Below are 22,309 nucleotides of genomic sequence, written 5' to 3'. Positions count from 1 at the left end.
CTTCCAGATCCACAAATGTTATCTGGTGTCTTTTTTCAGAGCTTATCATCACTTTCAAATAACAAGCCCCAACTTTTGCCTGGGTGATTATCAAATGGGGTCACAGCATGGTACATGTTCAGTGAGACTCAGATTGCTGAGCTGCTTGAGGCTGAAGAGCTCAAGGTGCTTGTGAAAGAATCGTGCTAGACACATGCTCTGCCTCAAGTGTGATTCATGCTTGCATCAGAGGAGCAGCACACACTTGTCTGAAGGAAAAGGAGCTGCAGACAGCAGGAAGAGTTAAGGATTAACCTGAGAATTAGCAAAGTCAGAAAGCTTAATAAGTACAGCATGGACCAAAGAACCAGCTATGCCACTGGGAGCTCCTATAGTTCAGCTCCTCATTGGATCATCACCAAGGGAAAGAAAGCAGAGCCTGGGCTTAATGAGGTATTTCTAATCCACCCCACGTTCCCTTTCCCTGGCCTATGTTAGAAGAATTTGCTAAGGAAACACCAAGCAAAACAACCACCCTACTTCTACCCAGCAGCCATCCCTGCTCCCTCCCTTCTCATCCCTTTACAAACTCCCCACCACCCTCATTTTCCCAATTTTGCCATTATACCTTCCAGCTCCAATATCAGACTTCCTTTCCTGCCCCTGATAGTTGTCTTTCCTTGGCAATCTCCTTCCTCCCATCCAGCAAAAAAAAAAGCCTTCCTTACTTGAATTAGAGCTGAATTTCTGAGGTACCAGCAGTCTGAGAAAATGTGGGAATGTCAGTTATGTATGAGTGTTATCCAAGACAGCAGTTGCTTGGGAGCCCAGTGGAGAGCCAGACCCCTTGAAGTGGTACTGTCCCTTTGTCACAACACAGTGCTGTGCACCTGTCTCCTGCCTGAGGTGGTGACAGGGTTTGTAGAGGGACTCTGGGCTGTGGCACTCAGGAGAGCAGGAAGGACGTGGGAGATATTAGGGATCATCATGACATCTCCAAAGGCAGGGCCCTGTGAAACCAAGCACCAGCCCCACCCAGATGCTTATCAGACTTGCAGTGACATCTGCAATCTTCCTGACACTCTTTGCAAAAGACAAATAGGCAATAATTTCCTTCGTTTCAACAGGTGCAGTCAAATTGCTGCTTACAGCTACCAACCCATTTGTGTCTTTGATTAGTCATCCCCCAAGGCAAACTATATTTAAATTAATGAAACCTGCTAGAATAGAAGGTGCCCCACCTTCTTAAGAAGAAGCTTCATTTCACTGGTCTTCATTTCTTGGCTGGTAACTTCCTCCTTTCACCACACCTACTGTTACTGGCAGAAAAAAAAGCAAGCAAACTGCTGTCAGAGCCAGCAGACACATGCCAGAGAAATTGTGGGATCCTCCAAATCTCCTACCCATAGAAGTTCCATGTGGAAGTCCATATGCTGAGGCTGTGTGTTGTGTTCATCTGCCTTTTGTATGGGGTGAAAACAGGTAAGAACTCAAACATTTGTTTTGCATATTTTTGTCAAATATAACATGTTTTCTGTGCTTTAGAGCAACATGAATGTACCTGCCCTCTGCATTTACAGGTACTGCACAGGGTTTCTCACTAGCATTATTTATTTTGGCAAAGCAAATTATACTGGTTACATGAATGTAGTCAGTTCCAAGAGTTTCAAATGGAAAACCAGAACTATTTTTTATTTTCTTTTCCTCCCTTTGCAAACATTTCTCTTATATAAGTACTACCCATCGACACTGAAAATGTAATTTGAAATCTTCAGAGAATAATGATTTCTTCTCAGGGGTGTCATGTATGGCAGAGGCAAAGGATGAATTACCATTTATGAACAGTAAGCTCCATTTGATAGCCTCACAGCCCTACCAGAACAAACCCATGTAACAATAAACAAATGTACTGCCTTGTGTTAGCATCCACACGGGAGCAAGGTAAGTTACAGCTCTCTGCTTTGTAGGGAAAACAAACAGAGTTAAAAAAACAATGTTCTTATAAATACTAACTTGTGTTTCATCGGGTCCTCTGGAGTAATCTCAGGGTCGCCTTTTGCTTGGTTTGTTTGGTTAAGACTCTGTAAGAAATGCAGTCAGGAGAAGTGGGAAAAGAGAACAGTGTGAAAAGGCACCAGTGAAATGCAGTGAGCTATTGAGGACCAGTTTAGGAGTGGAGAGCACATCCTCTCTGGGGAAAAGTGATGGAAATCTGCACCACTAAAGCTCTTGAGATTCGTGGTGTGGTAGTCAAGTGTGCCTAAAGGGGGATAAAGATATTGTTGATGGTTGAGGCCAGTCTGATGACACTCACTGTACAAACCCAGGCAAGGTGGCAGGGGCTGCAGGACCAGAGCTCCTGCAGACAGAGAAGCAGTGACACACTCACCTGAGCTCCATTCAGTGGAACAAGCAGCTCTGTGTCCCAAGGACCACAGCTGGGACAGCCACACATCCAGCCAAGTGACCACTGACCCACTGAGGTGATCTGTTGGAACATCTGTTTGCAAGAGGACAGGCTGGTAAAAACCTCAGCTGCTGCTTTATTCATGCAGACAGCTGGGTACCACAGCCCCAAAATGCCACCATGGCAAACCCTGCCTGTCCACAAGATCAACATCAAAGAGAAAGTCTCCAAACACCATCTCCTAGACTCCTAGAAAGGAATGAGACACACCAGGGGAAGGCAGGCCTGAAGAGCACTGACTGCAGTAAATGCCAGGAGTCTGCCTGGGACTGTTCCACTCCCTGCAATGCTCCCACCTGGGAGTACATGACTTCAGAATATATATATATATATATATATATATATGTATGTATATATAACCTCAGAACCAAGTTATTCTGAAGATGCCTCCACTCTGCAATAGCACCTTGGAGACTGATCTCAGGCTTGACACCAAACATGTCCAGCTCCCTGGCAGGTACATGGATTTAACACATTTTTATGCTTCCTGCTACGAGTTCTGAGAGATCAGAGCATCTTGCCCAGCAAACCAGTGTTTGCCTCCTATTTTACATATCAGAAAACAGAGCAGAAGGAGAATGGGGATTGCCAGAGGCTGTCTAGCAAGCTAAGGCAGGGCTGCTGGGTTAATGGCCATGTTCATTCCCCTTTACTGGAGGGAAGTGACCTGTTGGGCATGGGTTAAGTACAGTGCCAGGGGATAAGTTTCTACCTCATTTATTTGCTTGCAGAGTAAATCTCACTAAGCCACCTGCCCCAGTCATCCTGAGTTTCAAAGACACTTCCAGCCATTTGGGGAGGAGTCACTGTGCTCAGCAGAAGGAAGAGCAAAGCCAGGTGAACTGGCCCTCCTTGTGTGTCAGTTTTTGAACACATGGTGGATGAGGCTGGGATTGGCACCAGCTTGCCAGAAGAGAAGCTGGCAGGTTTCCTCCCCTTATTAGCACTGATTTGATTTTGTTAATCAAAACAGAACCAATCTAACAGACCTGGTGCAGATATAACAAGGCTCTTTATACAATCCCTGTGTTAGGTATCAGCAAATGCTGACCAGCTCTTTGAAAGCACTTCAGTACCAGAAGGTTTGGGCTGTTCTGATGACAAACACAGTGCTCCTCTGGGCAAGCCTCAGCACATGGCAGGAGATACAGAAACAAATGAAGCAATCAGTGCAACCTTGCACCATATAGAAGTAATTCTTGCCTGGCATTTCTGCCTGTATTGCTACAGCTTCAGTGGCAGTAAAGATAATTAACAACACTATATAGTGCTACTATACAATAACTGAAACAATGCCTAGTTATTAGTAAAATACACAGTTGTATTTTTTTATGCTGCAGTAGCACCTAGAGGACAGTCACTGAGTCTCACTGTGTGAGCTGGTGTGCATGAGAAAAAGTGTTAATTTTTCTCTGCTAGTTACTTTGGGGTCTCCACAAGAGCAGTGTCACAGAACTCTTGCTGCTGTTTTCCTGGAGCATCCTGGCACTGCAAGAATGAGCTGGCCAGGAGGGAGCCACCTAGGTCACCTTTCCTCTTGGGAGCAGGGCCCAGAGTCACACTGCTCCTGGGAGCTCTCAGTGAAGCATTGCAGAGCCAGGACACCCTGCATTCAAAGGCTTCTGATTTCACTGGACCTGGCTGGGAGCTCATTTCCCACCACTCCTATCACACCATTCATATGTTACCATAGGCTTTAAACAGGAAGGACTCCATGGATTTCAGATGTTAAAATTTATTTCTGAATTTATGGTAGCAATTAAAAATATTCAGTTGGACTTAACTGCAACATCCTTTTAGCCTATTAACTTTTATTTCTAGAGCTCCTGGGGCTTCTACAAAGTAATTAGCAGAGCTGTGGCAACTGAGCAGATTGTTTTATGTGCTGGGCACATAGCATTTATATCACTCTCATGCTCCTGATTTCCTGAGGAGGAGAAAAGGGAAAGTTGCTCATAGAAACTGTGAGAGTTTCATCATTCACAAATTAAAATGCACAGAGCATTAGAGATTTGCTAGAGCATAATTAACTTACAGCTGGAGGTTTTCTAAACCCTGCTACCTACTGAACAGTCCTTTAAGCAACAAAGATCAGGGAAATTCCTCTAGGAACTGTAGCCTGAACAATTACTGCAGCTCAGGACATACATGTGAGAGAGACACTCTCCCCCACAAGGTTCTTCAATAAGATTATGAGGATTTGAGGGAAAGGATTGTGAGCCAGGAAGAGGCTGCTAAACCTGGGAGGGCCTTCATACATAGTGTCTGTCTGGAGACAGTTGTTCCATTCCCTGCCAGTGCCCTGTTGGAGGCTGTATGGGGCTCTGAAGGTTCAGCTGGTGTTCTGCTGGAAAAGCAAAGAACAAAGACAGGCTTTGCAATGGCACAGGCCATCCCATTGAGCAGTACCTACATAAAATTCAGTTACAGCTGTGTATAAAGCACAGTTACCAACTCACAGACCCAAGGGTGCCCCATTTTGCAGTCTGGAATGCCAGGCCACATCTGCACCTACAAATGAAGCCTTGAGCTGCCCCTCACCATGGCAAAACTGCAGCTTAGCAGCTCCAAACCAACCCCAAGGACACCGGGTTGGCTGAGAACCTATTGATGCAGGACAGCCCCCAGGCAGGGAATAGCATGCAGTGACTCCAATGATTCAGAAGCCTGTTCAACTGCTTTACTAAGCTATACTATATCACATTCTATACTAAAGAAAAACACCTGACCCCTTACAGAGAGTCACAACACAGCTTTGACCTAATTGGCCAATCAATCCAAACAACCATCACCAGAGTCCAATTAACAAATCCCTTCCTTGGTAAACACTCCCCATAACACATTCACATGTGCCAAACAACAGGAGCAGCAAGGAGAGATAAGAATTGTTTTCTCTTCTTTGAGGTTCTCACTGCCTTCCCCAGGAAAAATCCTGGGAGAGAGAATTCTGTCTCTCTCTCCTTAAAGAGTATGTGAACACCACAGAGAACCTGTCCAGGGCACCTGGGCGTGCTCACAATCCAGTACAGCAGCCATCCCACCTGCTGGTCTCTTAATACCTTCCTCACACCAATGAGATTTTTGGACAGAGCCCCTGCCAACCTTCAGCAGCCACAGGAAGCAGGGCTGTGGTGTTTCAGGGAATGCTGCTCCAAAAAGGTGTGACTGCTCTCTTTGCTCCAACACAGCAAGAAAACCTAAGTTCCAAGGTAGCTTCAGTCATGAGCATGAGAGAGTGGAGAGGGAGAGAGGAGACAGGAGCAGCCCCTGTGCTCAGACAACTCACACCACACTTCCCTGCCCCATGCAGGGTTGGCAGGTACAAGAGACTAAAGAAAACCCCTTGGTGCCAAACTCCAATTGCCACTCTGCTCCTTTCAGATCCTCAGGAGACATGTCCTGCATTCACAGCCCTCGGCTTCGGGAATGCTTTGATAGGGACAGATCTGAAAGTGAAGCTGCTGCTCTACACCCGGCAGAACCCAAGCTGTGCTGAGGAGCTGCACTCAACAGCCTCCAAATACCTCAATGTGACCAAGAAAATTACCTTCATTGTCCATGGGTACAGATTCACAGGCTCTGCCCCTGTCTGGATCTCTGACCTGGTGCATCTCCTGCTTTCTGTAGAGGACATGAATGTCATTGTTGTGGACTGGAACCGGGGGGCAACCACTCTCATCTACAACTATGCTGCCAGGAAGTGCAAAAGAGTTGCTGAGATTCTGAAGAAACTTATAGATGAAATGCTGGTAAGCTGGACACTCGTGCTATAATACAGTCATTAAGGCACAGTATGTAAAGGGCACAAAGGAAGTGCTTAAACCAGCAGGAAGTCTGGGAATAGAAACTCCTAAAAAAGGAATACATTAATTTTTGGAAGTGCATGTGTACTGCAGTGCCAAATCCTACCCTTGGACTTGGTACAATGGTATTTTGGTGTAATATTCAGTTTACACTCGAAGTCTCTACATTTCTGGGTACAAAGCTCTCCAGACATGCTTTCCCATACATAGAAACTCTACTTCCACTTTCTGTATATCCAAAGGCAGCTTAAGGGGATCAGCTACATTTCACAGCTCCTCTAGGGTGTTGCACAGGCAATAATGATGATGCTGGATCCTGCAGGATCATAGTGTCTGCTAATTCCTTGCAGGAACCACACGTGGGGCAACCGGGATTTTAATCCTGGGGCCCATCAGTGGTTCCTGTCCACACTGTAGTCATTGCCTCAGGAAAATACAACTATTGCCTGAACTGTTCTCATCACAGCTCTCTGAGGTATAGGCCTTAAACAGCAATGCTGGCTGCTCTGTGGGACAGTCAAAGGGGAAATATCTACACAGAGTGGAACACTGAGAGATGTTCCATTCCTCCTCCTCATTTTTTTTAAATGACCATGAGTACTCTTATATCTCAGATTAATGGAGCGTCCCTTGACTCCATGCACATGATAGGAGTGAGCCTGGGAGCACACATCTCTGGCTTTGTGGGACAGATGTTTGACGGCACACTGGGAAGAATCACAGGTAAGCCCTCCTCCAGCAGCCCTCCTGCCCCAGGGAAGGGCAGCGAGGTGGCTGGAGCCCATGGCTTTGTGCTGCAGGCCTGGACCCCGCGGGCCCCCTGTACCGGGGCACGGCGCCGAGCGAGAGGCTGGACCCCACGGACGCGCAGTTTGTGGATGTCATTCACTCCGACACCGACGGTAGGCGCCATTCCGGCTCCCTCCTGCACACGGCCACCCAGAGAGCGACTGCGAGGAGGGGAAGGGGCGCTGCTGGGGGGCAGCAGCGCTGGGGTCCTGCTCCTTTGGCCCAGGAGCGCTGCAGGCTCCCTCACTGAGCCTCCGGGGCGCTGTGCTGCCCACGCCGTCCCAGCACTCCCTCAGGAGCTGTCGGTTTATTTGCATTCCAGTACATGCTGCTGACACAGCATTATCACCTGGCCCATGACTTCCAAGGACTTCCTTAGGAACCGGTGGAGGAGGTCCTGCCGCACAGTCCTGCCAGAGCAGGACACACCAACACCCCACCAGGGGATCAGGCTGCATCCGAGCACGCAGCACTTCCAGAGCTGGTCCCACAGCTCAGTGACACGCACAGCAAATCAGTTATCCCCAACCATGGTTCCCTGCATGATGCTTCCAGTCTCACCTCTTAAGAGCTAAACTTTCCTCTAGGGCAAATCTGGACTCTCCCTCAGCCCTGCCCTTTTCCAGACCCAGCAGCCGGGCCAGCAGCGTGATGCCAAGCCCTCCATGCTGCTCCCATGGCACCCTACCTCTAACACTTGGCTTTCCCACCTAATTGCTGCCTCTCTTCTCCCAGCCCTTCCAGGAAGTCAGATTTCAGCAGCACAGCAACATGCAGGTTTCACACCCCTTTTCCTCTCCTGCACACAAGAGACAGAAACCCCCACATTTTGTACTGTTGCATGCACAGACTTATTTTAGGTAGTTGATACCATTGTTAAAATGACCCAGCTGGGACACAACTGTTTGGCCTGCTGCCTATACAGAGGGATGACATTTGTATTCCTGTACAACCGGGCATCTTAGAGCTAAATAACTACTATCTTTTCCAGTTAGGTTGCTGTATTTCCTTCTTGTGCATTTTACACTTTAATGTTCCCTCCCTGAGCCCTGCTATTCCCTTTTGCCAGGACTGGGTTATGGAGAAGCACTGGGCCATATCGACTTCTACCCCAACGGCGGCACCGACCAGCCAGGCTGCCCACTGACAATATTTTCTGGTAATTAATCCTGCCCTGAATTGCACAAACCCTCACAAACATGTTTCCAATCAGAAAAAGAAGAGAAAGCCAGAGAATCATCATCACTGCTTAGAAAATACATGAAATCCATGGCAGGAACAACTTCTCAGCACTGGCATGACAGGGGTTTAGGTGATGTGCAGCAGGCAGAGATGAGAGTCAGGGTGACCTCTCTGTGCCCCTGCCACAGTGCAAGAGGGAGTAATCCTCTGTGCAAAAAGTTATCAGGTAGATGTGTGCCTTTGTTTTGTGGCTATGTCCAGAATATCTGTGGGATTTTTTTTGTTTCTAATTACTTGTAACAATGAAAGCCCAGGGACTAGCAGTGGTGAGGACCTGTTAAAAAAAAAACATTCAAGATGAAGGTGGAGCAGGAAGTTATCCCAAATCAAAGACACCTTCCTTGGCAGTGACAGAAGGTGCAGTCTGGAAGGCACAGCCCTAGTCCTGAACAAAAGAAAGCTTTTTTTCCTTTCAGCCTGGCAGCAAAACTGGTTTGATGAAAGCTGGGTAAAAAAGATACCTTACAGAAGGAAATGCAGTATTGTGAATTCAACCCTTATCAGACCCAAGAGAATCTACATAGGAGAGCAGCCTGAGCCAAAAATCCCTAGGAAATGAGGCTTCACTGATTTTTCTGCTCATGCAACAACTCATTTTATTAGTTATGTCTTTCTAAAGAGCTTTTTATACCAAAATGGAAAGTCACATGCAAAGCTAAAAGCAATATCCAGCTGTCAGGCCTGAGCTCAGAGAGGAGAGAACACCAGAGACACAAATTGATCCATAGTTGGATCCTCTGGAAATGCAGCAACCACACAAACAAATGTTTTAAAACCAAAAGAACAAAAGGAAAAGCAAAGCAGACACAGGCAGAGCTAAATGCACTCAAAGGGAGAGGCTCCTGCCCACCTACTGTTCTGCCACAGCCCAGTGCTCCCCAGTGCAATTTGTTGGGTTCAGACTGCCCACTGGTGTGCCCTGAGGCATGAGGATTGCTAATGAAATATTTCTTCCCTGTACATGATGAAGGGTTGCAGTATTTTAAATGTGACCACCAGAGGTCTGTTTTCCTGTTCCTGTCCTCCCTGACACAGAACTGCAACATCACCACATACCCCTGCAACTCGTACAGGAACTACAGGAATGGCAAATGCACCAGCTGTGAACCCTTCTGGCCCATGCCATGCCCCATCCTAGGTAAGGATCCAGGGAATCTCCATCCATCCATCCATCCTCCACACTGAGCTGCCTGTTGGCACTGGAACTCGAAGGGTGATGTTTTGTTGGAGGACTAACATAATATGGAGCTTTGCAAAAGCACCAAAGTTATTTGCACTGAGGGGTTTGAGGTATCTCAGGCCTGCTCCTTGTAATATTACAACATGTTATGATCTAGAACAGAAATCCACAGGCAAAGGGTCCAGAACTAGAAAGCCAAAACTAGACTTGGGATCTTTACACCAAAGTCAGAGAAACAGTGAATTTAACTCCCTCAGTTGCAGAGTTTGAGGGACAAGGGCCTGTTCTTGCTAAAATAAGATTTACAAGTAAATTCCCAGCACCACAAATCCCTCTGTACTCTAAAATAAATGGCAAATGGGTGAACAAAGGGAATTTCTGGACTTGTCTGCCCCAGCCTGGGTGTGACAGCCCAACGTCAGGCTGGCAGCTCTGAAATGTTAATGCTGAAACACTTGACACTTCCAGAAAGGAACTGGCAAAGTCAAGGGGATGATTTTCATTCTGCACTGCAAAATGAAACCCTTGACCATAGATAGCAGATGTGGAAAAAGATCAGCTTGAAGAAAGTGCTGAACAGTAACCAGGCATATTCAGTGCTAAGCCTTTGGAGTACAGGAGGATGTGTGTCAGTGCTACTTGGCAGCTGGCACACAATGCACTATTTCTTAAATACTTGCTTATTTTCAGCCACTTAGTGGCTCATCTACCTGTGCAGTAACTTGGTTTCATTTTCAAACTGTCACCTGCAGGTTATTATGCCTATGAGTGGAAAAGCTATTTAACACAACAGAGCCATCCAGTGACAACTATGTTTTTTGACACAGCGGACAAAGGGCCGTTTTGCAGTAAGTGACTGAGATTTCTGAGATTATTTTCTTTGTGCATTGCCTCTGTCAGTAGCAGAGATAGCTATTTGCTGGTGATGTTATAGCCAGCATTTTAGAAACTCCAGTTGCTGCTGGATGGAATTGGGTCCATCTGTGGTTTGCCATAACCTTCTTTTATCTGCCAACCTGTCCAGTGCTGGGAAAGCCAACTTGCTTACAGTTCTAGGAAATTGGCTGAGAACTTTCAAATTAAGCATAAAAGTTCCCAAATCATGTTTCAAAGCAACACACCATTCTTTTGTGAAAGTAAGAGGTGTGTGGGAACAATAAGAGAGAAAGGCAGGTTGTTCAGGTGAAAAAGCTACCCTGGAGGAAAGTGAGAGGCACAGGGGGAGGAAGAGAATCTGTGGGAGAAAAGGTTTCACCAAGGTGAAAAGTTTCATCTCATCCCTGTGATTACCAACATAGCAGGGCATGGGCTGGGATTATGGCCTCAGCTCCAGTGCTGGTCAGCAAGTGAATGCAGACTGACAGATCAAAGAACAGAAAATTCTGCTCCACGACAGAGATGACAAACAACAGAAATGGAGGGGTTCAGAGGGGGACCAAAGAAAGAAATACAGTCTGGAAGTGAAGGGGGAGGCAGGCAGTGAAAGGCAGTGTGCAGGGAACCACACAGAGAGGCCATCCTGCACGGATAACCCTTGCTGCAGTGCTCTCCTGACACTCCTAGTGTTTCTGGTTGAAATCTCTGCAAAGGGAGATGGAGAGCAGGGAGGAGAGAGGGATTTTCCAGATAAACTGTAGAGGCTGTGTCCATGCTCTGCCCACAGCCAGTGCACAGCCTGGACAGCAGACTGAGCCCACAGGGTCTAACCTCACTCACCCTCTCTCCCCTCAGTGTATCACTACCTGGTGGATATTATCACATGGAACAGAGACACCAGGAGAGGCACCCTCAGCATCGTGCTAGCTGATGAAGATGGGAGGAAGGCAGAATCAAAAGTTAATCCGTAAGTTCTACTGGTCTGAGCTTTTCTCAGTGTTAGTGCATCCCTTGGTACAACTGCACCTGGCAGGAGGTGACACACCCTCCCCCAATTTCTCTGCTGATACTTGCTAGTGCACATGGGATTTCCTGGCCCTGTGGGATTTATTGGCCCTAAGGGATTTCCACAGCCTCCCCAGCACACAGCCCTCACAGCCCAGACTTTTGGTTCTGGCCCTTCTCTGTCATCTTAAGGACTGAAGTGGACAATCTCAGCCAGCAGCACAGCTGCCCTAGGCTGCCACTGAAGCAGAAGGAAAACATCTCCCCTCTTTCCTTCCTCTCACAGGGAGTGTTCTATTCTAGTTCCCAGTGCCCAAGACATCTGGGGATTAACCTGGACCTGAATATGTCACATCCAAAATCAATTCATTCCACTCAGAGAGACAAATTAATGGTGTTTATGTGACATACAAATTCCTGAGTGATCAGAACTACACTTCAGCCAAACAGACCTGCACAACTCGTTTCCCCAAGTTTCTCTAAGTGCACATTCCCTCAGGCATATCTGATATCTGCTTGCACTGGAGCAATCAGCATTGATCCCACACCAAGGCCAGAGCAGATTTCATGCATATCTCAAAGTGACTCAGTGCTCAGGCCTGCACAGACAGCCAGGCACAAATATCACATGGGTCCAGTCCACTTGGGATCAAAGCAGAATCACAGTGAAAATTGGGACCAAATAGCATCCAACCTCTGTGTTCCCACTTCCACCCCAAAAACCTGAGGGCAGAAGGGGCTGAGCAGGTTGACACCAGGAGACTGAATCCAAACCCATTTCCTGTAAATCAGAAACTCATCACAAATTCAGGCCCCCTCCCCCAGCCTGTTTCTAATATTCCAGTGACTACATTAAACCCAGTGCTATTCCCTTGGTGACTCTCTGACACTCTCTCTTGTCTGTTTTACCTTTAGAGAAGCTGCCACCTTCCAGAAGTACAAACAAATCACTTTGCTCATTGGGTTTGACCAGGATCTTGAAAATGTGGAAAGAATTTCCTTGACATTTTCCACAGGATCTGTCATTGGCCCAAAATTCAAACTCAGGATTCTCCAGATGAAGTTCCACTCACTGACAAACCCAGAAAGGTGAGCAGATGTTTACAAACAAACCAATTCTGTTGATGCAGGCTGGACAGAAGTAAAGAAATCTCCCAGATTCCTGTCTTGGCTATGTGCAGAAGAATTAGATTTATTTTACATTTAGTAATTCACATACACATATCTGGGGAATAAATTCCTCTTTAATGGAATCCCACTTTCCTGAACACAGGGGCTGTCTTATTGCACAGGGAGCACGTCACATGTGATGTGACTGACGTAGCCTGACACCATAACCTTTGGTCAGGAAAATTACCTTTGGAAAGCTGCCCAGGCCTGAGCTCTAGGATGGAGGGAAATGCAGCACTCTGGGAAGAACAGATATTCAGCCCCAAACACACATTTTATATCCCAGTCAATTTGTATGGCTAGTGAAGCAGGGAGATTAATTTACTCCTGGAATTCCAGCACATGGGAGCTGCTGGCTGCTTTGCCCCAAAGCCCTGGCTGGTACCCCCAACATCAGGAGTGCCTCTCAAGCATTGCTGATGAGATTTCTATCACCTCATTAGCCTCTGTCTGTGCTGCTGCCCTACCCCTAAGCTTCCCACCTCTGGAGTTTGGGAGCTCTGCCTGAGCTCAGCAAGCACAGAATCTCTTACCCTGCACTGTGGACACCACACCATGCTCTGAGTTTGGCTTAAAACAAGGCTGGAAGATCACAAGGTCAGGAGGGTGAAGCAAACAGACACATAGAGCAGCAGAGCATGCTTCTTTGCATTTCATGAGGTCTGCTACCCTTATCCTAGCCTTGGAACAAGAAAAGATTGTGTACATCTACTAAACAAGGTCCTGCAGCTCTCCCCTTGCTGCCACTCCCTGCCTCCTGTCCCACACCTCCACAGTCACTTCCAGCCCGGATACACATTTGGTCTGTTAAAAAGCAGGCACAAATGCCCCAATATTTAATCACAAGATGCTGTCTCTCCCCAGTGAGGGGCTGCCAGAGGCCATAAACACAGTTCAGGACTTCCAACACATCACCTAATCAGCCATTGCCACAGGGAGGGATGTCCTGCCCTCTCCCCTTCCCTGTTGCTCAACCCACTACACAGGGCTAGTGTTCACACCTCCCCAGTGAAAGCCCAAGTATTTCCTCAGGTTTTTTGGGCTGAACTAGCTCCAGACCAGATCTGTGTTTGGACCCAGGTCAGAGTTTGGTGGCAGAATTTCTCATGCCTGGAGCAGGGAAGGGGCAGGAACAGGCAGGTGGGCTGGAAGGACCTCCTTGTTTTGTGGACTGGATTAAAGGGAACCATGGACTCTGCAGCCAGTGCCTGTTTGTTTGCTGAATTTTTTGTGATCCTTTTTTTTCAAAAGCAAAAGATAATATAGAATAGAATGGTAAAATGTTCAAGGTATCCCTGGCTTAAAGCCAACCTCCCTTCAGGTGGACTTGGAGTCAGTTCTCTTGAGAAGATAACTTACTTTATGTAAGCCTTCAGCAGGTGGGGAGATGACAGAAAACAGCACTTTTTTTCACTTTTGGCCATGTTTTCACACAGACCCCAGCTGTGCCGATACGACCTGGTCCTGACTGAGAACACCCAGAGAACCTTCAAGCCCATTCCATGCTGAAGCAGGAGCCGAGTCCCGAGGACGCTGTGCCCGGTCGGGGCAGACATTTCCCCGCCGTGTGGGGACTCACCTTGCGGGCCCCGGGCGCCTTCTGAGGGGGCCGAGCAGCGGGACCGCTCTCCACGCAGTGTACAAACGGGCTGGGGGAGTGACAATAAAACCATGGTGGCACACGGCTTTAAAGCGTGGCTTTAAAAGCGGGAGCTTAAAGTGAGGGTTTCAAACGGGGATTTAAAGCGAGTGTCCGCAGCTTAGAGCCCTCATAAGCAGCAGGGGCAGCAAGCGCAGCAAGCCCACTGACGCCCCGCAGCCCCCTCACGCCCACGCCCACCATCACTGCCCCGGCCCCGCCCCTCAGAGAGGCCCCGCCCCGCGCCTGCGCATCCGCCCGGGGCGCTGAGGGCGGCACGGCCGGGCCGGGAGGGGCCGGGTTCGCTCGGGTCGGCTCCGCTCCGTCCGGCGGTGCCGGCAGCGGCGGCCCCGACCCGGGATGTGGCGGCGCCCGGCTGGGCTCCTGCTCGTCTTCGTGACCGCCACGGCCGCGCTGTGGCTGCTGTCGGTGCGGCTGAGCGCGGGGCAGACGCGCAGGTGGGTGTGGGCGGCCGGCGCTGCCCGTGCGTCCCTCCCTTCCCCCGGCGCTGCCCGTGCGTCTCTCCCCTCGCAGGGCGCTGCGGTTCCCGGCGGACCTGGAGGAGCTGCGGGAGCTGGCCGAGGCGCTGCGGGACTACGAGCGACAGCACCGGGGCGCGGCGCTGGCCCTGTTCTGCGGCGCGTACCTGTACAAGCAGAGTTTCGCCATTCCCGGCTCCAGCCTCCTGGTACGGGGCGGGCGGCGCGGGGCGAGGGGCCGGGGACCCACGGATGGGGCAGGAGGAGCCGCAGGGACCGAGCGGGCCCGCAGCTGGGCAGGAGAACCCTTAGGAGCAGTACGGGTCGGGGCTGAGCTGCTGGAGAGCAGCTCTGCTGGGAAGGATCGGGGAGTGTTGGTGGATAATGTGACCTGAAGGCCAGGAAGGGCAGTGGGATCCTGGAGGGCCAGGAACGTCCGTGAGATCCAGGAAGAGCATTGCCAGCAGGTCAGGGCGTGATCCTGGCCCTCTGCTCAGCCCTGCGAGGCACAGCTGGAGTGCCAGGTCCACATCTGGGCTCCTCGGGAAAAGACAAGAAGAGGGTCCAGCAGAGGCCACAAAGAGGTGCAGCTGGAGCATCTCTGATGAGAGATGGTTAGTCTGGAGAATACTGAGAGGGGATCTCATTAATGCATATAAATATCCCCAAAGGATAGTGCCAGACTCTGTTCAGTGGCGCCCAGCAACAGAACAAGGAGCAATGGCCATAAACTAAAACACAAGAAGTTTCACCTCAATATGAGGAAGAACTTCTTTCCATGGAGGGTGGGAGAGCACTGTGAACAGCTGTCCAAGGGAGGGCAAAGTCTTTTCTGGAGACATCCCAAACTCACCTGTTCCTGTGTCACCTGCTCTGGGTGACCCAGCCTTGGCAGGGCATTTGGACTGGATGATTTCCAGAGGCCCTTTCCATCCCTAACAATTCTGTGGTTCTGTGACACGCTGTGTCCCCCAGGCCTCACTCCATGTTGTCCCCACAGAATGTCCTGGCTGGAGCACTCTTTGGACCATGGATGGGGCTGGTGCTGTGCTCAGTGCTCACGTCTGTGGGAGCCACCTTCTGCTACCTGCTGTCTGCAGCCTTTGGCAAGCAGCTCATAGTGTACTTCTTCCCTGAGAAGGTGGCTCTGCTGCAAGGGAAGGTAAGAGCTGGCAGTTCTGCTGGCACCTGCAATGGCCCTGGGCCAGGCTGCTCTTGGGGTGACAGTGAAAGCCAGTGTGTGCAGGGGATGCACCAGGCCTGCTGAGGGCACAGTCTAGGAGCAGGCTGCTCTCTTGGAGCAGACCTGTTGGCAGAGAGGCTGCCAGGAAAATCCTGATCCTAAGCAAAAGCAGATATGAAAAAAAGGAGGGTTTGGGAAGGCTCTGTGCTCCAGAACTGCCTCCATCCATCCCATGCTGTATTGTACACTGGAGCTGGTTCTGCTCTTGACTTCCTGATCTTTCATTCTGGTGAGATCTCATTTCCACCCCTCTTTGAAGAGGGCTGGCTCACCATTAGGCTCCATACAGACACAGTATTGCTGCTTTCCCTCAGTTCTGAACTGATGGCACACTGTGGCATGTTAGAAGAAAAACTCACCCCAGTATTGTGGCCATTTGAATGTTACTGCTGGTAGAGGAGCAGGAATGATATGGAACATTTCTTTTGGCAGGTAGAAGAGAACAGGAGCTGCCTATTTTTCTTCTTGTTGTTCCTGAGGCTGTTCCCCATGACACCAAACTGGTTTCTGAACCTCTCAGCTCCCATCTTAAACATCCCCCTGTCCCAGTTCTTCCTCTCCGTTCTCATTGGTAAGGCCTGGGGACACAGCCTGAGGGGACAGTGTGACACTGCTGCTCTTGGTATCACTGAGCCAGGGAGGGCAGAGCTGGGACTCTGACCCTTGGTCTGTTTCCTCTCTGCTGCCCTTGAGCATTCTGGAGGTGTCACCAATGCTGCAAATTTTGCTTTACACCTGGTTCTTTCTGTTAAAGCACAAACCCCAGTGTCTGTGTAATGGCTGTACATTAAAACACTGAGTTCCACCTCAACATGGGGAAGAACTTTTCCAACATTAGGAGGGTGGCAGAGCACTGGAACAGCTGCCCAGGGAGGGTGTGGAGTCTCCTTCTCTGGAAACATTCCAGATACCCCTGAACACATTCCTGTGTTACCTGCTCTGAGTAACCCTTCCTTAGCAAGGGGACTGGATCCAGAGGTCCTTCCAACCCTAAAGTTCTGTGATTTTTCTCTCTAGGGGATAACTAACAGATTTTTTCTGCTCTGATTCCTTCAGGCCTTACACCATACAATTTCATCTGTGTGCAGACAGGGGCCATTCTGTCCCAAATCACCTCTCTGGATGCCATCTTCTCCTGGGACACACTGCTCAAGCTGCTGGCCATGGCTGTGGCAGCGCTGATTCCAGGAACCCTCATCAAGAGATACAGCAAGAAACACCTGAAGCTGGATGGAGACAAGCAAGCTCAGACACTAAATGGCAGAAAGAGCTTGTGATGGTTTAGGTGCCCCAGTTTTGGGGTAAAAGCTGCAGGACTCTCTTCCCAGGGGTTATATTCTGCATGCTCTGTGCCACCAAGGACAGTGGCAATTTTTAATCATCCTTCTCTCATCTCAGAGGAGGTGTCTGTTCTTATTTTTAATGAATGTTTATCTGTGCGTGTATCTGCACGGAGAGAGATATACAGGGGTTTTGTGGTGAACACTCAGTTCATTTGCCTGTTTCATTTAAATCAGTCTCCTGTGTGCCTGAGGCTGTGGGGAATAAAAGGAGGAGTACTGGCATCCTGTGAGGAAGGCAAACCAGAACCCAGCTGTGCATCACTGGCCAAGCACAACCCTGCGGGCAGCAGGCAGGCTCTGCTCCCTCCAACTGCAGACAGATTTAGCATTTTTGGCCTGAAATGATGAGCCATGTGCTCCTGTGCAGCTGTACAAGCACCAAGTTGAAAAAATAATGGTGTTTCAGGGTGCAGCTGTAGAAGATTCTTCTTTGATTCCCATGTTAAACCAGCACACTCTGCAGCCAAATGCTGGGGATTTGAGCTGTCTGAATCAGTCATGTCAAAACACTTGAGACAGCTTCTCTGGTCTGCCAGTGGCTGCTACTCCCCATAGAGAATAAAGGGATAAAGAACAGGAATGGATGTGCCTGACTGGCAGAGATTTGTCCTTGAAAAGCACCTTGAAACCCACACATTTGCTCCTGTATAACTAGGAGGATTCCAAATAAAGAGGTGGACCTTCTCCCATATGTGGAGAACTTCAGATCCCAGAATTGGTTTGGGTTGGAAGGGATCCTAAAGCCCATCTTGTTTCACCCCCTGTCATGGGCAGGGACACTTCCACTATCCCAGGTTGCTCCAAGCCCCATCCATCCTGGCCTGGGACACTTTCAGGGGTCCAGGGGCAGCCACAGCTTCTCTGAACAACTTGTGCCAGGGCCTCACCCCCCTCCTCCCACTGGGACGATACTCTGCTCTTGGGGTTTAGGTATTTGCTCTCCATGAGGAGATCCACTTGGAGGACAAAGTAACCTTCCTGGTATGAAAAGGGGCAGGTGGGAGACCCCAGAGCTTCATGACATCATCCCAAAGTCCATGGGAACCCATTCCCAGATCACCAGACCAGCCTGCAGCATTGAAGTACACTGGCTTTTTATTCCATGCATTGTTTGCTTTGATAGTCATTCTTGTTTCCATCACTGTACACTGGTCAATACAAAAAAAAATCAAGTTTGTCTCAGGAATCCACAGAGCAGGGAGGAGGGGATGAACACTACTGGACAGGGCCAAGATGAAATGGGTACTTAACACGACAGTGGGGAGGGCAACATTCAGCTCTGGGAGAAAATCTAGGCTAGTGTTCAGGAGCTGTCAGCAGCCACGAGAACGGGGTCAGGGTACTCGGGATGCTGGAAAGGAAACCCACAGTTTACTCCGGCCCTGGAATGCGCTGTTACTACAAGGAGTAAGCAGGCTCACCTGCACCTCTCAACCCAGACCCTGCCAGGAGAGCAAGTGCAAGGAACCACAGCAGAGGTGCCCATACAGCAGTGTGGGGACTGTCTGTGCAATCCCAGGGAGGTGTCACTAAGGAAAATCCTACACAACCCCCCCAGAACTGACAGCAACCACCCCGGCAATGTGGGGGTGCTGAGCCAGCTCTGCCCACACACAGCAAGGCCATGGGAGGTGTGCAGGGGAGGCTGGGGTGGCACCTCCATGGGCAGGGCAAGGGGCTGCCCTAGTGGCATTCCCAGAGGGATGCAGGGGCAGGAGCAGCAGGAGGAGCAGCGACACTGGACTGGAACACTGCAATGACCCGGGGGTGTAAGAACAGGGCTAAGTGTGGCAGGCTGGAGGGGGCAGCTCTGCTTGCCCAGGCAAGGATGGGGAGGGATCAGCTGCATCCAGGACAGCTGGCCCAGAAGGGTCTCAAAATCCCAAACACCAAAGCTCTGTGAGCCCAGTGGAGCTTCAGACCATGGTGGAGCCTACGAAGAGACCACAGGTGCCCAAATCCCTCAGGGACTGGATCACCACAGGCCAGAGGCCCTGGGGACAGTGACAGGCCTCAGCTGGAGGCAGCTCTGCTTTGGGGCTGTTTGTGGGACTGCCCAAGGATACCAGTGCTGCCCATGGGTCTCCCAGAGCCTGCCAGGTCTGAGCACAGTCTATCCAGGGACACAGGGCTTGGCAATCTCTGGTGGGGACACCTGATGGCAGTTCTCCAACTCTCTTTATACCACAAGGTGTTACATGCACACAGTTCTCCACTGCTAAATTCCCACACCTTGGCCTCCAGCCTCGTGAGTAACCATCTGCACCACCAAACCCCCTCTCACACCACAACAGCAAAGCCATCTCTGGCCCTGCCGGCTCCTCCTGCCACTGGCTGAGAGACAAAGAATATTGGGGGAGGAGAAACAGAGGGTGGGAAGAGAGAGAGAAGGAGCCAGGAAAGAGCTTCACTCCTCACAGGGTTCTGCCTCTGCCCAGAGCAGGGTGAGCAAGTCACTCCCTCTCCAGGAGCCTGTTTGGTCCTACCCAGGTGATCCACTACATGGACCCAGTGCCCAGGGCAACTGCCCTCCTCCCTGACGTTGTTTGGACGTTGCTCTGGCCAGGGAACACTTGTCACAGTTATTCACTTTGTAATCAATTCAAAAGCCCCTCACTCCCTGACCACCCTTCCCACATTCCCACCAGTTCAGTGGCTGCCAACCATCAGCAACAGGAGCAAACTGCAGCTCTGCCCACGAGGAACCTGACTGCAGCATCCAGCCCTCTCTGTTCTCTGCCCTGGAGTAACAGCATCCCTGGAAATCACGAGGCAGCAACTCCTGACAGCCACTGAGCCCAGCTCTGCTCCCACCCCTCTGGCGAGCAGGGAGAAGGTAACATCACACACAGAGATTACAATTGTGCTAGCGGTGAAGCCAACCTTCTGATCTACAGAAATGATAATAAATAATAAAATAACATCATAACTTAAGATCTGTCTGTAGTCCAGCTACAAAAATTTAAAAATATGGGATAATTTAACTCATACAATACTGCTCTCTGTATAAGTAAGACATTTTCCTTCACTTTGCCATGAGGCTATAAATTACCACAGTTAAGTTCAAACCAATATTTTAACATAAAATGTAAACAAACAAAGCAACAGAAGTACCTGTCCATGGTCCATTCCTGCCGTTCACCTCTGGCTGGCTGTGCCAGCACACTGGGAAGGGCAGAGGGAGAGCTCTTGCAGGGGGACATCAACTAAGGAAGGGGAGGGGAACGTGCTCTATCGTTTTGTTCTCTTTCAATATTGTTTTAGAAGAGTAGTGTTTGAAGGGAAGGCACTATGAGTTCTATCAGAAAACAAATTTTTCTCATCTGCCAATGCTTCGGCCTGTCACATACCAGTACTATCCTCACTTGCACCTGCAGAGTTTCAGCTTGGAGGAGAAACAGAGGCCTCGGGGCACACCCGAGACGCAGCAGTGCCACGGCCATGTCAGGATTCCCTGCACAAGGCCTGCCATGAAGGGCAGGCAGCTGCTAATGCTTCCAAGAATGTACAGTGAATAAGGAGACAGGGCAGGGCTGATGCTCTCAGCCAGGCCAGCGATTCCCAGTCTTCCCCCTCAACACACAGCCCTCTGCTGGTTCTCGATGCTGCTGTAGGTGAGAGGCTGCTTCTCCCAGTCCACTCCAGGCGTCTCCAGCGTCCTCCCCAGAAGTGCTTGGGCTCTGCAGAATGTGCTTTCCATGCTTTGCAAGTCCTTGCTTGGCCAACACTGAGTTGATTGATTTCTCTGACTGACTGAAACAGACAGGAGGTAAGAGGAGGAAGTAAACTGGGAAATGGCACACTGCATCTGAGAGAGGTTTCCCTGCTCAGCTGGAGGTTGACACTCCCAGAGTGAAGCAAGGACAGTGGTAAGAAGTGCTCTGATACCAATTCTCAAGAGGATGAGGTTAGAATACATTTGCAGGATCTCACAACAAAATGCTGATTAAAAAAAGAAACTAAAAATCCTTAAAATAAAACCCATCATTACATTCCTGGGGATGTATCGACTCAGAAGACCCTGGTTGTTAGCACCTCAGTACCAGTTTTCTCCAGGAACATGTCCACCTTCTGATTAAAAATGACCCAGCTGGTTATACTGAAAACACTTTGTTCACAGGTGACCCTACAGTCAGGTCTTTTTCTGCTTTTCCTCATTTGATAAGACTGAGTGGTTTAGTTTTCTTGATCTGTTCTCCAATCTTCAGGGCCACGAGGCCTGGTCCCCTGTGCAAGCAGCAAGAGAATCCTCCGCGTCTGTACACAAAGCTGTCCAGGCAGGACTCCCAGGATGTTTCTCTGTAGTGTGCTTGCTTTCTGAACTTTTTTTTTTTTTGCAACAAGTCTGTGTGTCTATAAATACAATCCACTCTTTACAGTAAAAAGTGTTAAAATGTCAAAAAAATAAATATCCATGTTACAGTAACTAGATTATTCAATAAAATACATCCCTGCCATTCTTGATTGAAATGCTCAAAGAGAATTAATTTCATTTGGACATTTTCCAGAGATTCGGGTTATTGCAAATCACTCCTGGGGTGGGAAGGAGAAGCATCTTCTCTTCCTGTAAAGTGTGATGAAGGGGAATGAAGTGGAATCTCAGGGAAATCAAAATGCCAGTACCAGGAAGCTTTGGGGGAGATCTGTGTTACCAAGTAGCAGAGCTGCAGGGCTTATTGGTCCTGACCGTGGCATCAGAACACTCCCCTTCAGAAGAGTCACAGTCTGATTCTCCAAACTGTGGTGGGTTCTGCAAGACAAAAGGAAAGGGGGAGACTTGAGCACCATTCCTGTACTGCACATCACCCACACATCCCAGTCTGCCACAGCAGCCAGGCAAAGGTCACCACCTGCAGAGGAGGAGAGTGGCACATTGAGAGGGCACAGCACACGACTGCCCCACCAAAGGTCACTTGTCTCCCCTAAGAGAGGGGACAGCACAGAAATACCTGGTCACAGCACTCCCAAACACAGGGTTATGAGGAGATCATGCAGCAGGCTCTGCACTACCCCCCCAAACACTTGAAAGGCAGAGAAAGGAAGAAAGTCATCCCAGCTTTGTCAGCAAGGCTGCCAATGGATACGTCTGAGGCA

The 22,309-nt window shown here is 49.5% G+C and overlaps 3 protein-coding genes across 5 annotated transcripts in view; 2 read left to right on the top strand and 1 right to left on the bottom strand.

Annotated features, from left to right (window-relative positions):
- The first annotated feature begins 1,409 nt into the window (after window positions 1–1,409).
- Window positions 1,410–14,020, top strand: LIPH (lipase H). The gene is made up of 10 exons (XM_058031359.1): window positions 1,410–1,461; window positions 5,828–6,195; window positions 6,864–6,972; window positions 7,050–7,151; window positions 8,108–8,197; window positions 9,251–9,418; window positions 10,213–10,308; window positions 11,192–11,303; window positions 12,257–12,430; window positions 13,948–14,020. Exons 1-10 carry the CDS (start codon window positions 1,410–1,412, stop codon window positions 14,018–14,020), a joined length of 1,344 nt encoding a protein of 447 aa, XP_057887342.1.
- Window positions 14,021–14,432: 412 nt separating this feature from the next.
- Window positions 14,433–17,359, top strand: TMEM41A (transmembrane protein 41A). Its single transcript, XM_058030917.1, has 5 exons — window positions 14,433–14,608; window positions 14,685–14,838; window positions 15,630–15,791; window positions 16,305–16,443; window positions 16,929–17,359. The coding sequence occupies exons 1-5, from the start codon at window positions 14,511–14,513 to the stop codon at window positions 17,147–17,149; spliced, it is 774 nt and encodes a 257-aa protein (XP_057886900.1). The 5' UTR covers window positions 14,433–14,510; the 3' UTR covers window positions 17,150–17,359.
- Window positions 17,360–18,292: 933 nt separating this feature from the next.
- The window catches only part of MAP3K13 (mitogen-activated protein kinase kinase kinase 13), a 75,010-nt gene continuing 70,993 nt past the window's right edge, over window positions 18,293–22,309 (bottom strand). For all 3 annotated transcript variants that reach the window (XM_058030913.1, XM_058030914.1, XM_058030915.1), the window contains one exon: window positions 18,293–21,965. In XM_058030913.1, coding sequence (XP_057886896.1) covers window positions 21,864–21,965 — 102 coding nt within the window. In that variant the 3' untranslated portion in view covers window positions 18,293–21,863. The remainder of the gene's footprint in view (window positions 21,966–22,309) is intronic.

The sequence above is a fragment of the Melospiza georgiana genome, chromosome 10 (genome assembly GCF_028018845.1).
Source record: "Melospiza georgiana isolate bMelGeo1 chromosome 10, bMelGeo1.pri, whole genome shotgun sequence".
NCBI classification, from domain to species: domain Eukaryota; kingdom Metazoa; phylum Chordata; class Aves; order Passeriformes; family Passerellidae; genus Melospiza; species Melospiza georgiana.
This window is presented reverse-complemented; position numbering and strand designations above follow the sequence as displayed.

What these genes read in the sequence shown, in the direction of transcription:
- LIPH (XM_058031359.1), top strand. Translation starts at nt 1,410, where the DNA reads ATGCTGAGGCTGTGTGTTGTGTTCATCTGCCTTTTGTATGGGGTGAAA. An exon ending in TTTGTATGGGGTGAAAACAG is followed by an intron (nt 1,462 to 5,827) that starts GTAAGAACTCAA and finishes TGCTCCTTTCAG; the next exon opens with ATCCTCAGGAGACATGTCCT. An exon ending in CATGCCATGCCCCATCCTAG is followed by an intron (nt 9,419 to 10,212) that starts GTAAGGATCCAG and finishes TGTCACCTGCAG; the next exon opens with GTTATTATGCCTATGAGTGG.
- TMEM41A (XM_058030917.1), top strand. Translation starts at nt 14,511, where the DNA reads ATGTGGCGGCGCCCGGCTGGGCTCCTGCTCGTCTTCGTGACCGCCACG. An exon ending in AGCGCGGGGCAGACGCGCAG is followed by an intron (nt 14,609 to 14,684) that starts GTGGGTGTGGGC and finishes CTCCCCTCGCAG; the next exon opens with GGCGCTGCGGTTCCCGGCGG. An exon ending in CTTCCTCTCCGTTCTCATTG is followed by an intron (nt 16,444 to 16,928) that starts GTAAGGCCTGGG and finishes TGATTCCTTCAG; the next exon opens with GCCTTACACCATACAATTTC.